This window comes from Cydia splendana, chromosome 19 (genome assembly GCF_910591565.1).
Source record: "Cydia splendana chromosome 19, ilCydSple1.2, whole genome shotgun sequence".
NCBI classification, from domain to species: Eukaryota; Metazoa; Arthropoda; class Insecta; order Lepidoptera; family Tortricidae; genus Cydia; species Cydia splendana.
In genome coordinates this window covers 10,010,001-10,024,556 of record NC_085978.1, presented here as the reverse complement: position 1 = coordinate 10,024,556, position 14,556 = coordinate 10,010,001, and the positions used below count along the sequence as shown (strand labels likewise).

At 38.3% G+C, this 14,556-nt stretch overlaps 1 protein-coding gene across 4 annotated transcripts in view; it reads right to left on the bottom strand.

The window, feature by feature from the left end:
• Window positions 1–73: 73 nt before the first annotated feature.
• LOC134800209 (flotillin-2) overlaps window positions 74–14,556 on the bottom strand; it is a 395,117-nt gene continuing 380,634 nt past the window's right edge. For 2 of the 4 annotated variants that reach the window (XM_063772701.1, XM_063772705.1), the window contains 8 exons: window positions 5,111–5,343; window positions 3,926–4,045; window positions 3,605–3,712; window positions 3,119–3,225; window positions 2,774–2,957; window positions 2,292–2,435; window positions 1,858–1,900; window positions 74–1,673 (listed from right to left, as the gene is read on the bottom strand). In XM_063772701.1, coding sequence (XP_063628771.1) covers window positions 1,624–1,673; window positions 1,858–1,900; window positions 2,292–2,435; window positions 2,774–2,957; window positions 3,119–3,225; window positions 3,605–3,712; window positions 3,926–4,045; window positions 5,111–5,343 — 989 coding nt within the window. In that variant the 3' untranslated portion in view covers window positions 74–1,623. Of the gene's footprint in view, window positions 1,674–1,857; window positions 1,901–2,291; window positions 2,436–2,773; window positions 2,958–3,118; window positions 3,226–3,604; window positions 3,713–3,925; window positions 4,046–5,110; window positions 5,344–6,940; window positions 7,235–14,556 lie in introns of those variants that run through there. The other 2 variants (XM_063772703.1, XM_063772702.1) reach the window with 2 other exon arrangements.

Here is a 14,556-nt window from a genome sequence, read left to right as displayed (position 1 = left end):
TGTACGGATCTTCAGATATCACGATAAGGTAGTTGGTATACGGGAGTTAATAAAATAAATAAAACATCAGTAGTTAATTAAAAAAATATTTTCATTGTACGCCATTTTGACATTGAAGTTACATTAATATCAGAATAAGAAATATTATTGCCATGCAAATAATAATAGATAAAAATAAACCCCGACTAAAATGACAAAGTATCAATTATAAAATTAAAATATTAAAATAATAATTTAATAAGTAGGTACTTAATATATTAAGTTTGCGCTATATCCTTTACTCTACACAAAACACATTAAAAATGTCAGACACCACAATACACTTACTTAAATTATTGTAATTCAATCTCACACCTATTTCTTTGGTACAATAACCATTAAATTTTGATCACCAATTTCGACTCCTACACATTTCTCATAAATACTACCTAATTTTTATGTTACTGTTTTTCGAATAATTTAAATATTGGTTTTAATTTTTTTTTGTTCATTCTATTCTGATCCCAAATTTTTACTATCCCATTCTATGTAAGTAGGTAGTTGAAGTTTCATTTTTTACTCAATTAACAAATGGGTTGACCACAAGGAATTCTCCGAGCGTGTGGGAGGCCTTTGTGCATATTTCTTATATGTGGGATTAAATAAGATCAATAAATCCATCGATTTATTTCACATGTCTATGTTATTGGCTATTGGATAGTTGTAAATAAATAGTACGTCTGTGCAAAAGAATTTCACTGGAAAACATTTTGTTGTTACTAAGATTGTTCGCTATGTCAAACCACCGCCTATCCTGTTCAGAAACGACCATGTCTATTGACTGTCGCCACATACCTAACAAACGCTAATAATAAACATTCTTAATAGCTTCCGGTTTTACATTAATAAATAAAACACACAAAACTATTCGCACACACTGGGCAGTGTTTGACACAAATTTTAAGACTGGTTACAGACGATGTGCGCCGAAGGTCTTTGAGCACAAAGTTCCAAGAACCCAACTCCAGACAGATCCAATCATAACGTTGGAATATCATTAACAGACTGATCAGCGAACAGTGCGGATGATGGTACTCGTACGTAGCGTTGAGTATTCCATTGATAACTTTTTAACTCTTACGTAACTTGCCATGGTGAGGCTTTTATAGGTAAAGTCACTAGTCTAAACCAGTCTTAAAATTGTTAAACTACAAATATTCTTCACAGTACAAAATCTAAAGGTCTTTTAGGGCTAGTTGGTGTAATCATATGCATTTAAAACTATAGTTTTCTTATGATAATATCCGTATTATGTAATTACTGATATACGGTGGGGTACATTTTCATTAAAGATAAAAATTACCTACCATACACGTATTAATATTGCTTGGAACTATGAACAAATGCACTCGTCTCGATATTATAGTCTCCACAACGAGCTAGGCTAGAGATTGTACGATGTAAATATCACAATACTATTATAACATCTACACACAACTGCTTGAAGACTACACTGTTTACAAAGGTACACATACATAACTCTATTTTCGAAAAATATTTCACGTCAATATATTAAAAGAGCGCAGAGGTCGTTATACAGCCAGATCTTCAGGGTAACTGCATTCACGTCGGGGCTCTGAGCGCTTAGCAAGCTGCAACCTTCTTGGTCGAGTTGGCAACCACTGGGGGTTCTTCTGGAACAAAACAAACAACTTTGGAAGCAGTCTTTGCAAACTGAATCAACGGAGTTTTGCAATTGGTTACCTAATGTCCTTTAAAAAGGGATTATTTTGAAGTCTGTTGTATTAAACGGATCTGTATTAATCTTTGTATGGTCGTATACCTAATAATGCTAATATATTGGTAGAAAGATCTTACCGGGAGCGCCGCCACCGGTAGCCGGTTGCAGACGTTTCAGCACCTGAAATTATTAGAAAAATTTGAGTAACCTCCCGAATCTGAAGTGAAGTGATAACGTTAAAATGTCGGCAACGATCTTGAATTCCTTCATGACAGCTTTAACATTCTGTCAGATCACAGAATTGTAATAAGTACATCGACATAAAAATAACGACTTTTTATTCCGAATATTCCGATTTTCAACCATTATACTCGTGAAAGAAAAGTGGCGTTTGATATCCCTTTTCCGAAGTCGTCCAGTTTTTTGCGTTTATTCCCCTATTTTTGACTCGTGGGGAAAGCATTCTACGGCGGGAAGAAAAATGATTTGAAGTCATTCAAAGAAAATATTTGGATGTTGCTATGCAATATGCAACAGTTGTTTAGGGTGTGTGTATCGTACGCGTACGTACCGCGGTGAGATCCAGGCCGGTGAGCGTCTTGATGGCGGGCGGCAGGCCGCCGGCCAGGCGCACCATCTCGCCCGTGGCGCCGTTGTCGCCGATCAGCACGATCTCGTCCGTCTTGGCCAGCGGCGCCGACACCTCTGCCGCGATCTGAAAAAATCAAACAGATTAGGTACGTGACTACTTGTAAAGCCAAATATATTTCGAAGTATTTAAAACCCAAGTGAATCGAAATCGGTCAGGCGTCTGATAGGGTGGGCAATCCATTATTAATAAGCGACAGAATAGTAACGAGATGGATGCTGCACTGGTTAGCTCTAGGGCTCGTGTAAGAGCTCTTGTGACACCAGAAATTAATGATAATTAGCCAATATTTATAATAAATCTGGGCCCTCTTGAGTGTACCGCAAGGTTCTCATCTAGGACCTTCATTGTTTATAGCTACGTAGATGACTAACTTTTCGAACAGGTGAACATCATGTTCTTACCTTAGGCAGGGCCTCGAGAACCAGTGCCATGAGCGCGGCTTCTCCGTACTGCTTGTACACCTTGGCCTTGGCCAACATGCGCTCAGCGTCGGCCTTACCGACGTCTCCGATGGCCAGAGCCTCGGCCAGACCGAGGACCTTAATACGCTCGGCGTCGGCCTTTGCGCCTTCCACCGTTTGGGTGCTGGAAACAAGATAAGCAAGATGTAAGGAAAAGTCAAGTTATGTAGCAAGGGAAATTGACGAAAATTAATACCTAAGACGAATTTACATAAGACGATTGTTGCTAGTGTTTGTGGTTAATTACAGACATGGTTGATTGTTTGAATAAGCAGATAAACTCACCGTTTGCCCTCGGCGATGGCCTGTAGGCGGTAGGCCTCGGCCTCGGCAGGCAGACGCACCGTAGATACCAGCTCCTCTTCGCGACGGAGGATCTCCATCTGCTCCACCTGTAACCCACAAATTAACGGTTATGGCGCATCTTTCATACCACGATGGTAAATTGGTAAGTTATATACTATAGTCTGAAGGTGTTAGCAAACAGAGTAATATCAAATATTAACGTTGCTTTGCCGATCATTTAAAGGGTAATTAAGAGGATTCTCATATGAAGATTAGGTTCCCCACTGTCCCAATGCATCCATGCATAAGTAAGTGTAAGAGTAGTACTATTTTATGCCAGAAGAAATACTGGAAATTTTTCATAACCCAGTTTTCCTATGACAGCTGGGTAAGCAAACCGCCGGTTTTTTTGGATGCAATCTTCCGCTTGTTTGTTTCTTTTCGAGATTCAAAAGGTATAAGTTTTGCATCTACGGACGGACATACTTCTATTTGTTTACGGCGCTCCACAATTTCGATCTGAATTTCTTCGTTACGAATTTTCTGTTTAATCTTCGCGGCTTGCAACTCGTACGCTAAAGCTGCTTCGGCTTTCTGCAATACAAAGATAAAACCAAAGTTAAATTTATTGCCAAACACGCAAGAATAATGATATAAGGCTTGCCCATATGTGTTATATATTAGGGTCACTTGAGTTGCGTTGCATTTTATTTTATTTTATTCATTTCATTTTTTTAACAGCCTACAAAGATAGGAAGCTTCAGTGTCAAGAACACTTTCTGTTTGATGCAGGAAATTTCCACTTACAGCTGTGTTGACTTCCTGGTCGAACTGCGCCTTCTGCAGCTTGAACATCCTGGTGTTGTCCTCTATCCTGGTGTCCATCGAGTACTTCACGTCCATGGCACTCTTCTCGCATTCAGCTTCCTGAAGATAAACCAAAGAGCACGTTAAAAAAGTCACAGACATTACTTTCTTGATTTGCACATACATATTTTTTTGTGATGTCTGGTAAACAGTTTAGGTCTCGTATTTGTACTACCTACTCGGTTGCAGTACGTAATATACGATTTTCAACTCACAACTCATGGTAAGTGACGACACAGCACAGGAGTAAAAGTATAAAAGTTCTTATTTTAATTCTATGAATGTTAATATTCTGAACTTTTCGCGGGGGGGGGGGGGGGGTTGAACCCCCAAAACCCTCCCCCTGGCTACGCCCGTGCACAGGAGTAAAAGTATAAAAGTATCTCAAAAAGCACAAAATATAAATAAAATGTTCGTGATTGCGTCACCACTAAATAAGGTGTTAAGATCCATTTCTTGTCAAGGTCTGTCTGTAGTGAGGTCATTTTCATCAATTAGATTCTATTCAAATCAACTCAATTTGTCAGTTACAGAATTTAGGTTGTCATTAATGCCTGTATTCATACATTTCATACGCACATCAACTATATTTCAATTCGTTACCTATAGTGACAATGGCACAAACTTTGTCGGAGTAAACAAAACCAATTGGTTTTCGGTGGAGTAAAATATCGTGGAAAACCCTAATGAATCCCAATAAGGTCTAGTTTCCGTCTCAGTTGGAAGGTCATAAAACCTAGTGCCTGTGTGTTCTTGGAAAAAACGAGATGATGATAGTCTGCAATTACTGGCCTCGCGATAGGCCAACTAGAAGGTGATGGTTGACGGTATCATAGCATAAACATTGTATAGCAACAATGGCACTAACTATTTCTGAACAAACAAAACATTGGCCTGTAGCTCATTCAAAGCTGCGTTTTTCACCACCTTCCTCATCATCTACGCGGCGAGCGGGCTGCGCGACGCCAACATAGCATCGCGCTTCACCGCCGCCGTCTGCGCCTTGCCTAAGCTCTGCAGGTACTGGACGTCATCGTACAAGTCCTTGATCGTGAACGACAGGGTCTCGACTGGTCTTGTGAAAGGGAAATTGAAAAATTGCACAATCGAGTAGAAGTTACCCACCCTGATGCCAGCGTCCCTATTGGCCTGCGCGACGCCAACATCCGCATCGCGCTTCACCGCCGCCGTCTGCGCCTTGCCCAAGCTCTGCAGGTACTGGACGTCATCGTACACGTCCTTGATCGTGAAGGACAGGATCTCGATGCCCATCCGGCCGACGTCGGGCGCCGCCACCTCGCGCACCAGCCCCGCGAACTGGTCTCTGTCCTTGTACACCTCTTCTACTGTAAGCGTTCCTGTGGACAAGAGAAAGAACTATTAGGTGGAAGTAATCGATTTAAGAGGCACCTTATAACTTATAACGTTAAATAGGCTATTTTACTGACGCATCAAATCAGCTCTGTTTTACGAAAAGTCGAACGACTATGGAGTAAAGTTGACTGAAGTCACTATACATATTGTGATAATCTATCTAATGACTTATTCTGATGTAAAATCATTAAAAGTGTAAAATTTTTTAGCCATTTCGTAATTTTGTTTGTGTTCGTAAAATTGATTTAATGACTGGTGTACAATAAATAAATATCATAATTCATAATAAACTAGCTTATTAAGGTTAAAGACGTAAAGGTAAGTAATGCACGTTTATATTGAGCGCTTCAACTCCATCTGAAAGCCAATAGCAGCAGTCCAGACTTGATTGAAAAGCTAGTGAAGAACGAGAGCATCACAATACAATACCAAAATATAAATTCTACTGAATAATTGCCTATTGGCATAGTAGACCTAGAAATCTGTTATAAGTACCCTTATATAAAGGTTTTTATTAAAAAAAAAAACACGACATTCAATTCATATTCGGAAGCTTTTAATGGCGCAAATATAACTATGAAGTGCACTTATAACTCTTATAAGCGTAGCATTTAATAGCTTTATTTGTGCGGTTTAACTGACATTCGCAAATATTTGATAATTTAACATTCAACCAAAATAGTATTTCCTATATCTGAAGCTTCGTCCGCTATTATAACAAAGTTTAAAATTAAAGTTAAAGCTAGTGAACAAGAACGTCGTAATTCCAGGAATTACCACACCTACTAATGTTTCCTTCTTAGATGTTCGCGAAGACAATCAATTGTTTTCCTTATTAAACCCCGCAATGGAAGCGGAATGTCTTACTTAACTCGAATTTACAATCGCGCAATAAGCAATTGAGTCTCCTAAGGCACATATTCTTAGATTAGGATGAATATATCGTGCAGTAGGAAACCTAAATTGAAACATACGATAATATACCTAATTCTTCGCATCGCGCAACTTCACATGTCAAGCCGCGTTAGATGCATGAAATCGAGCGACTTTTGGCAAGTATACTAGACACTAATGAAATAATATAGGTTCTCTTTTCGGTTATCTATTACGTATAGTTGGTCAATCGGTATAATTGGATACGATAAAAAAACACCGATGTCAAACTACTGACAATGCTTCAATAAAACAGTGTGCCAATAATGTTATACGATTTCATGGAACGGCAACTACTTAAATACACGTCAACGTGGGCTATAACAGCGAAAATCCCAGTTCGCAAATTGCGGGCATCTTTCTCTGTCACACTTATTACGCCTTCATTGGAGTAAAAGAGAAAGATCTCCGCAATTTGGGGGCTTACCGCAAAAATCGAAATTCGCCAGTTTTTTAAAAATCGATTTATAATTAATCGTTTTGTTTTAAATTTTGTACTCGTATAATGCAATCGAATTTCGTATAATTGCGGGCACTAGATCGTATAATCAAGATTTATGTACTGGCAGCCGTGATAAAATGACAGGATGCCGATAAGATGACTGAAGATCATGATATGTGGAAATGGTAATAGGGTGATTAACTCACTTCTTGACATTCAAATAAGTCAGTCCGATGGTGAGTGCGAGCGGCACCAGGGTGAAGCGTAGAATTTCCATAATGCACTGTGATCACTGCCACTGTCCTTATCATGAGTCTCACTTCAATTCCTGCCCATCACAATTCATTGTCTATTTGTATTTTTATTGATATTTTCAAGGAAGACATTGGCTGGAGTTAAAATATTAAATAGAAAATAATCCCTCTCTCAAGTCCACTTACCTAAACACTTATTTCAAGTTAAGTAGGTTCACGTAGGTATACGATTTTAACTTTGAGTAATCGTGAATATAATTTTCAACGCCGTCGTAGCCATACTGTTTTAAGTTATAATGAAATTCGACGGCGTAGATTACAGAAAAAATATTACTATATTTTATGCAAACACGAACAAAAAGAGGGCAGCTTCTTAGAAATTAAAATTCTACTCTTTCAAAGAAAATAACCTGTTTTGAACGTAAACGCTTCTACTCTTCATTAATAAAAGTAGATAGAGGCTTATTTTATACCTTATCAGAAAAGGTTGAAAGAGAAATCATTCCCAGTGTTGGTAAGTTTTCACAACGTCGACAGCTAACCCCAACCTTCGCCAGACTCTGAATTAAATATGGCTGTTTACACAAAAACGCGCCTCGAAATGCCAGAAAGCCCTGAAGTCGCGTTCGAAAGAGCTAGATTACTTTTATTGCTTTTTGTTTATTTTAGAAAGGTTATTCCAATATTTTTCAATTAGGATTTACTACGATGAATAAAAAACAATGCTCGAAAATTTTACTGTACCTAACCCCCCTTTGTATTGTATCCAAGCAACATTACGAAATCAGAAGGTAAATTATAAATGAATAAAATGATATTTAAGTTGATTATAAAAGAGGTAAATTTAACCCTTAAGGTTGTTAAACTTATTATTTGACAAATCTGAGAAACTGCACAGGTAATTAATTATCTACTGCAGTTATACGTCTTACGTTCCTTTCACTGCATTTCCATCGTATCATTATGGAATCTGATATTTAAGTAGGTATAATGACTGTGGGCTGCATTAGACCTTGAATATACTTCCGTGCATACGCAGTTATTTATTAGTAATTGCTACTATATATGCTTAGCGTTTGTGGACTATGAGAAAGCCTTCGATTCGGTGGAAACATGGGCGGTGCTTGAGTCTCTTCAGCGATGCCATATTGACTATCGGTACATCGAAGTGTTGAAGTGTTTGTATAGTAACGCCACCATGTCGGTCCGAGTACAGGAGCAGAGCACGAGGGCGATTCCATTGCGAAGAGGCGTAAGGCAGGGAGACGTTATCTCTCCGAAACTGTTTACTGCCGTAATGGAAGACGCCTTCAAGCTCCTGGAATGGGAAGGACTTGGCATCAACATCAACGGCGAATACATCACTCACCTTCGGTTTGCCGACGATATCGTAGTCATGGCAAAGTCGATGGAGGAACTCAGCATGATGCTCGATGACCTCAACCGAGTTTCACAACGGGTGGGCTTGAAAATGAACATGGACAAGACGAAACTTATGTCAAATGCCAATGTTGTGCCCATCCCAGTCTCTGTTGGGAACTCGGTACTCGAAGTTGTTGACTCGTACATCTACCTAGGACAAGTAGTCCAATTAGGTAGGTCCAACTTCGAGAAAGAGGTCAACCGCCGAATCCAACTCGGTTGGGCAGCGTTCGGGAAACTACGTAATGTCTTTTCGTCCGACATACCTCAGTGCCTCAAGACGAAAGTCTTTAATCAATGTGTGTTACCAGTGATGACTTACGGCTCCGAAACGTGGTCTTTCACTATCGGCCTCATCTCAAAACTTAAAGTCGCTCAACGAGCTATGGAGAGGGCTATGCTCGGAGTTTCTCTACGTGATCGAATCAGAAATGAGGAGATCCGTAGACGAACTAAAGTCACCGACATAGCCCACCGGATTAGCAAGCTGAAGTGGCAATGGGCAGGCCACATTGCACGCAGAGAAGAGTGGAGTGGAGTGGAGACCACGGACTAGCAAGCGCAGCGTAGGACGTCCACCCACAAGATGGACAGACGATCTTGTTAAGGTCGCCGGAAGACGCTGGATGCGGGTCGCTTCCAACCGGCACGTATGGAGGTCCAAGGGGGAGGCCTATGTTCAGCAGTGGACGTCTTATGGCTGAGATGATGATGATGATGATGAATTGCTACTATTACATATCGGTTATAGGAACCCTGCGACTTAGATTGAAAAGGACGTATGTTTATTTCTAACACGTGCAAAGTTATGTGTTTATATTTAGATTAATAAAGACTGAGCTGTTATAGACTCGTTTAATACACAGGCGTGTCTACGTAACGAAACAGAGTACTTCAATAATGTGTTATGCGCAAAGTAAACATTTACTTGCGACGTAGAAACATAAGTAAACATAGGTCACACGCTATACATTATATGACGTATCATTCGCTGTTGCTATTATACTTAAGGGACGTTTGATATGACTTAGGAAAATATTTTCCTACATTATGTTACGTGTAACACAAAAGACTTGGCTAAAGAACAACCTAAGTAAGGAAAATAGCTTTGCTATGGGGCAAATGCGTTCAGCAGGCGTATTATGGATGGTTTTATCCACGTGATAAAATAACTGTCACTTTTTAACACCGCGGTATAGAAAGTGACGGTCACAGTTTTTTTTACGCAGACAAGAATTGACTATCATATCCGTACACTGGTGTAGTTAACGAAAGTCCAAAGAACTCAGGATTGGTTATAACATAAAATAACCACTTATATGTCGCGCACGATCCCGACGTAAATTTATGTGGCTTTCAACGGGAAAAACGTTATTTATGAATACAATACAATAATTCAAACACACAATTTATCGGAACCAAAAATCAAGCTATTATATTACCTACATATGATGAATAGCTGTCAACCACCGTAACGAATAAAAGTAAGTATGAACGCTATCAATAAATAGCATAATATTTCCGATGCCCACGTAGGTAATATATACAGACATCACCGAATTTCCCCGATAAATCACAAATGGTTGATTTAGGGCCGCCATTCGTTCCCGGCCCTTCCACGTGAATTACTTCGTTCTTTATCATTCGCAATTATTTCCATTCACTCATTGTTCCTTTGACCTTGGCGGTTGGGCATAAAAAGATAAAGATTTTATTGAATTTTATAAAAATGCGTTGATGGTCCAGGAGGGCGATAATTAAAGCAAGTGAAGTTGGACTTTCTAGTGGTTTATCGAATATTCTCTCACCAATTCATGATATTGACTCAGTGTAATGAATGGTGCGGATGGATGATAACAACGAAATCTACGAAGACATCTAATATTGTGTTAATAAAATTTCTTCGTTGATTTATTATCCATCGCATCATTCATCATGTCTTTTATCCTTGGTACATAACAGGTATAGGTAGGCAGAAATTAAATAGATCATATTTTATAGATTTCCTTGTAGTGTCAGGGCCCACTCAAAATTCGCTAGCGACCCACCAATAATAGGTCGCGATCCATAGTTTGGGAAATGCTGATATATATGTAGACAAATTCCAAATTAGGTTACAAGGATTTAACTCGCAGTCACTTCCTAACTCCTCAGTTAAATATGCCATAAATTTAAACTTTACACTTTTGGCACTGACTGTCTTTAATGTAAACGTTTTAGTAGGTAGCATATATTATCACAGATCTATGTATAACTTTACTAAACACTGCGTACAATCTCGAACGTAAGTGTAACTTCCTTCATAGATACGAAGTAAATTGGATATGTGACAGGCGATCAAGCAGCGCTGACGCTTATACCGGCACTGTGTTATTAGTTTGTATCTTCCACGCTAATGCAATGCTCTATGAGATGGTAAAGGGGTTATCTCTATTTGCATAAGGAACGATATAAATATTGATAAGGGTGCGGCATGATTGCCACTGATAAAAAAATGAATTCTGCGCAGCGTTATCAATTACCATATTTTACTATCATTCCTGGGTTCCCGGTAAAATTCAAATTGATAGATTGAAATAGTGAAGAGCACTTAGATTTTTACAGATTTAGTTGGTTTGCAATGGCTTTTAGTGCTAAATTCCTAGCGTGAAAGATGGCCTCATATAAAAGAGGCTGTAATACTAAATAATTACTTCAGTTTAATTTAAAAAATGGATCCAGTTCCACTCTATCACCCATGCACACGGAGAAAAAAATATTTTACAATATTACCAGATTGTATAGTAGTTATGATTCTGGTGTAGGAAAACAGATTTCAGCCATGGTTAATAGACTCATATTTTGGTCAATATTAGAATATTCTAGTACACTAAAACTCTGATATCGTTTTGGTAACAATCTAATAGTAACAGAGAAAAATATGCATTTAGCATACAACACTTTACAATAATTGCGATGTTTACAATATTTATTAATTCTGTTCACCATCATCTAGTTTAACACACCAATAATAAAAGTGTGTATTACAAAATCTTTGTTTAAGGTCCACCTTATGTAATTCATTTATAGGTACTAGATTTTCTCGTACCTGTTAGCGGATTTTTAATACCCATTAGTTACTCGAAATTTCTTGATTACTATGAATATTTTCACTCATAACTAGATCCGTTCTCTGTTGTCTAACATACTCTTTTTAATGATAACAATAAAGACTGCATGTGGCAGCCACAGATGCTGAGAAGTGGTGCATTTAGGTTGCCTAGTTATATTTATTTTTTAGTATGTAGATAGGTTTATTATTAATATTTTGTAATTAATGTCACTAACCTTAATTAATTTTAAGATTTGTTGTACCTACTAACAATATTATGGATATATGGATTTGAAATAAATAATTGAATTGAATTGATAACAATAAAGAGTGGTTCCAGCAACAATAAAAATTGTTGGCATTACAATATTATTGCACACTAAACAATAGTTATTTGTACAACAAGAGATCAAAGTTTGATATTTCTTCGAGTGCTTATTTTGAGTCCCGTGCAAGCGAAAGATTCTATAATAGATAAACGAGCGTAGCGAGTGAATCTAATTTAGAATCTTGAGCGTAGTAAGGGATTCAAAAGCGCACGAGATGTAAATAACTTTGATCTCGTGTAGTACACAAAAATTTTCACCCTAAGCAGTGAGAACATACCTAGAGGGACAGAGATAATAGAACCCAAGGATATCGAACTTGTATTAGACCCCGCATGTTGAAATGACATTTGACTATAAAGGTCACTTGAATGTAATTTTGTCTCACTCAGTGAGCAAGATCGCATTTTGCTCACTGAGTGAGACAAAATGACTCAGTGAGCAAAATCGCATTTTGCTCACTGTTTTTAAGAAGCAAAGTACCCTTGTTCGATCTGCTGAGGTGAAAAATATTATTTGCCTGTAACGAAAAACTGTTCTGTCCACGGCATGAGCTAACTGCGGCCCCCCGCACCCCCGCGCCGCCGCCCGCAACGCCCAGAACATTCTTTCATTGTCACCGAAGTCCGGACAGAGTTCATTTCAAGTGTCGCCAATAATAAATGAATCAGGTTGCATTCCTGTTTAGATCACCGGTTTTAGCAAAAAAAAGTGTCTGTGTGTAGTGAACAAAAGCGGACGAAGCGAATTTCGGTTAAATTGAAAATTTATACATATGTTGCTATAGTGATATTTAAGGTTATATTGGAGTGTTCTGTTTGTGTGTTGTGTTTGCTACCAAAATGATCTCTGTGTTATATTTGCCATACGCTCACTAAAATTGCGGCCGATAATTTATGTTATGTACTACTAAAAATAAAACGAATTTAGAAAAGAAAAGCTTGTTTTTATTTTACTCATAGTAATTATTTGGGATTGAGATTTTTCTGTTTATGTTTCAGGCCACCACACCTATACCACAAACATCATTATTGCGGACTAAGCCAATGTAGGTACTTATTACTGCCGAGTTAAACAGAATAATGTTAAACAGGTAAGTCTCCGTCGCAACAAAAGCATGATAAAGCGAAGACTCACATAAAATATTTAACCTAACTCTGTTTCACTCGACAGTATATTACAATTTCAGTCCGCAATACGAGGGGTGCCTTTTAAGTTCTGTCGTTTGTAAAATCTAAAGACAATTTAAACCTCAAGTACTATTTATTGTTTTTTTAAGTACTTGCTGTGATATTTAATACACATTTCCATTTGGTCGATTCAGTTTTGAAACCACTTATTCCACTCCGAAGTTGGGACATCAAAATGGCCGTTTTGTATACGTCAACCGCCTCTTCTTGTATTCGGTACGATTAACCACGAAGACATTGCATGATTTTAGGGAAAGTAAAGAAATCATTAGGGCTCAAGTCAGGGCTGTACGGCGGGTGGTCCAGAATTTCGACGTTTTGCTCTAGTAAAATCGCAATTGTTTGCCGGGAGGAGTGTGAGCTTGCATTGTCATGGCTCAGTACCATACGATGTTTTCGGTTGATCTTTCGGAATTCACTTATAGCTTCTAGTAAGCAAACTGTAATATACTAGTCAGGGCTAACTGTTTTGTGATTTTCTAACACGATGGTGGCAACGTGTCCACTTTTGGCGACAAACGAGGCGATTATTTTTTTAAGTACTACTTGAGCGTATGACTTATTTGGTCGGTTTCCGCTCGTTTTAGAACACTCAGACGGTGGATTGCTGTTTGGAATCAGGATCATAAGCATAAATCCAAGATTCATCACCACTCACAATGTCATAAATGAGTTTTGTATCTCCTCGATCGAATTGCTGTAGAGTTTTGCAGCACTAACTAGTGCGAGCCATTTTTCGGTCGGCAGCAAGCAAATGTGGTGTCCGACGAGAATTTTTTTTTTTTACACCTAGCTCTTCATGTAAGGTTTTTTAAATGGTAGTCCCTGAAATGCGTATAGAAGCTGCTATCTTTCGGTATATCACATAGCGACCTTCGACGATCAGCTGCCGTACAGCCTCAATGCTTTCCTGGTTTTTCGCGGTGTTCGGACGACCTTCACCCAGTCTATCACCGAGACTAGAGCAATCGCGTTAAAATTCCAAATACCAGCGTTACACAATCAGAAGGCATGATGCTTTGTCAATGAAAACTATAGTCAGCTCTGTAAAGCACTGAAGTCGCGATAAACGTCATTTAAAGTCATAGAAAATTATCGCACGGAAATTTTCCTATGAAATTTCCATTTTCACAACTGACTTGTCAACTTTAACTCGACGCTATACTAAAACGGTTCGGTCAATCATGATTCGTTTAATTGTTTTTGAATACTTAATTCACATAGTTTGATACGATGGTAGTTTTTTTTTATATAATTGTGAGAGATTTGCAAACGACAAGACTTAAAAGGCGGCCCTCGTAATGATTTACTGAACACAAATATAAAACCCGTTAAACTCTACAATATATATTATAGTAAACAGAACATACTGTTTATTTCACGCCACAACAATTATTTTTAACACAAACATAAATCTGGTATTCTCCAATACTGCATATAGTAAACAGAAATTGTTGATTATTTCAGTCAGCTAAAATTATACTTAAAACTAATAAAAAATCTGGTGTTCTTAAAACTACGGCGTTTCAAGTCCGCAGT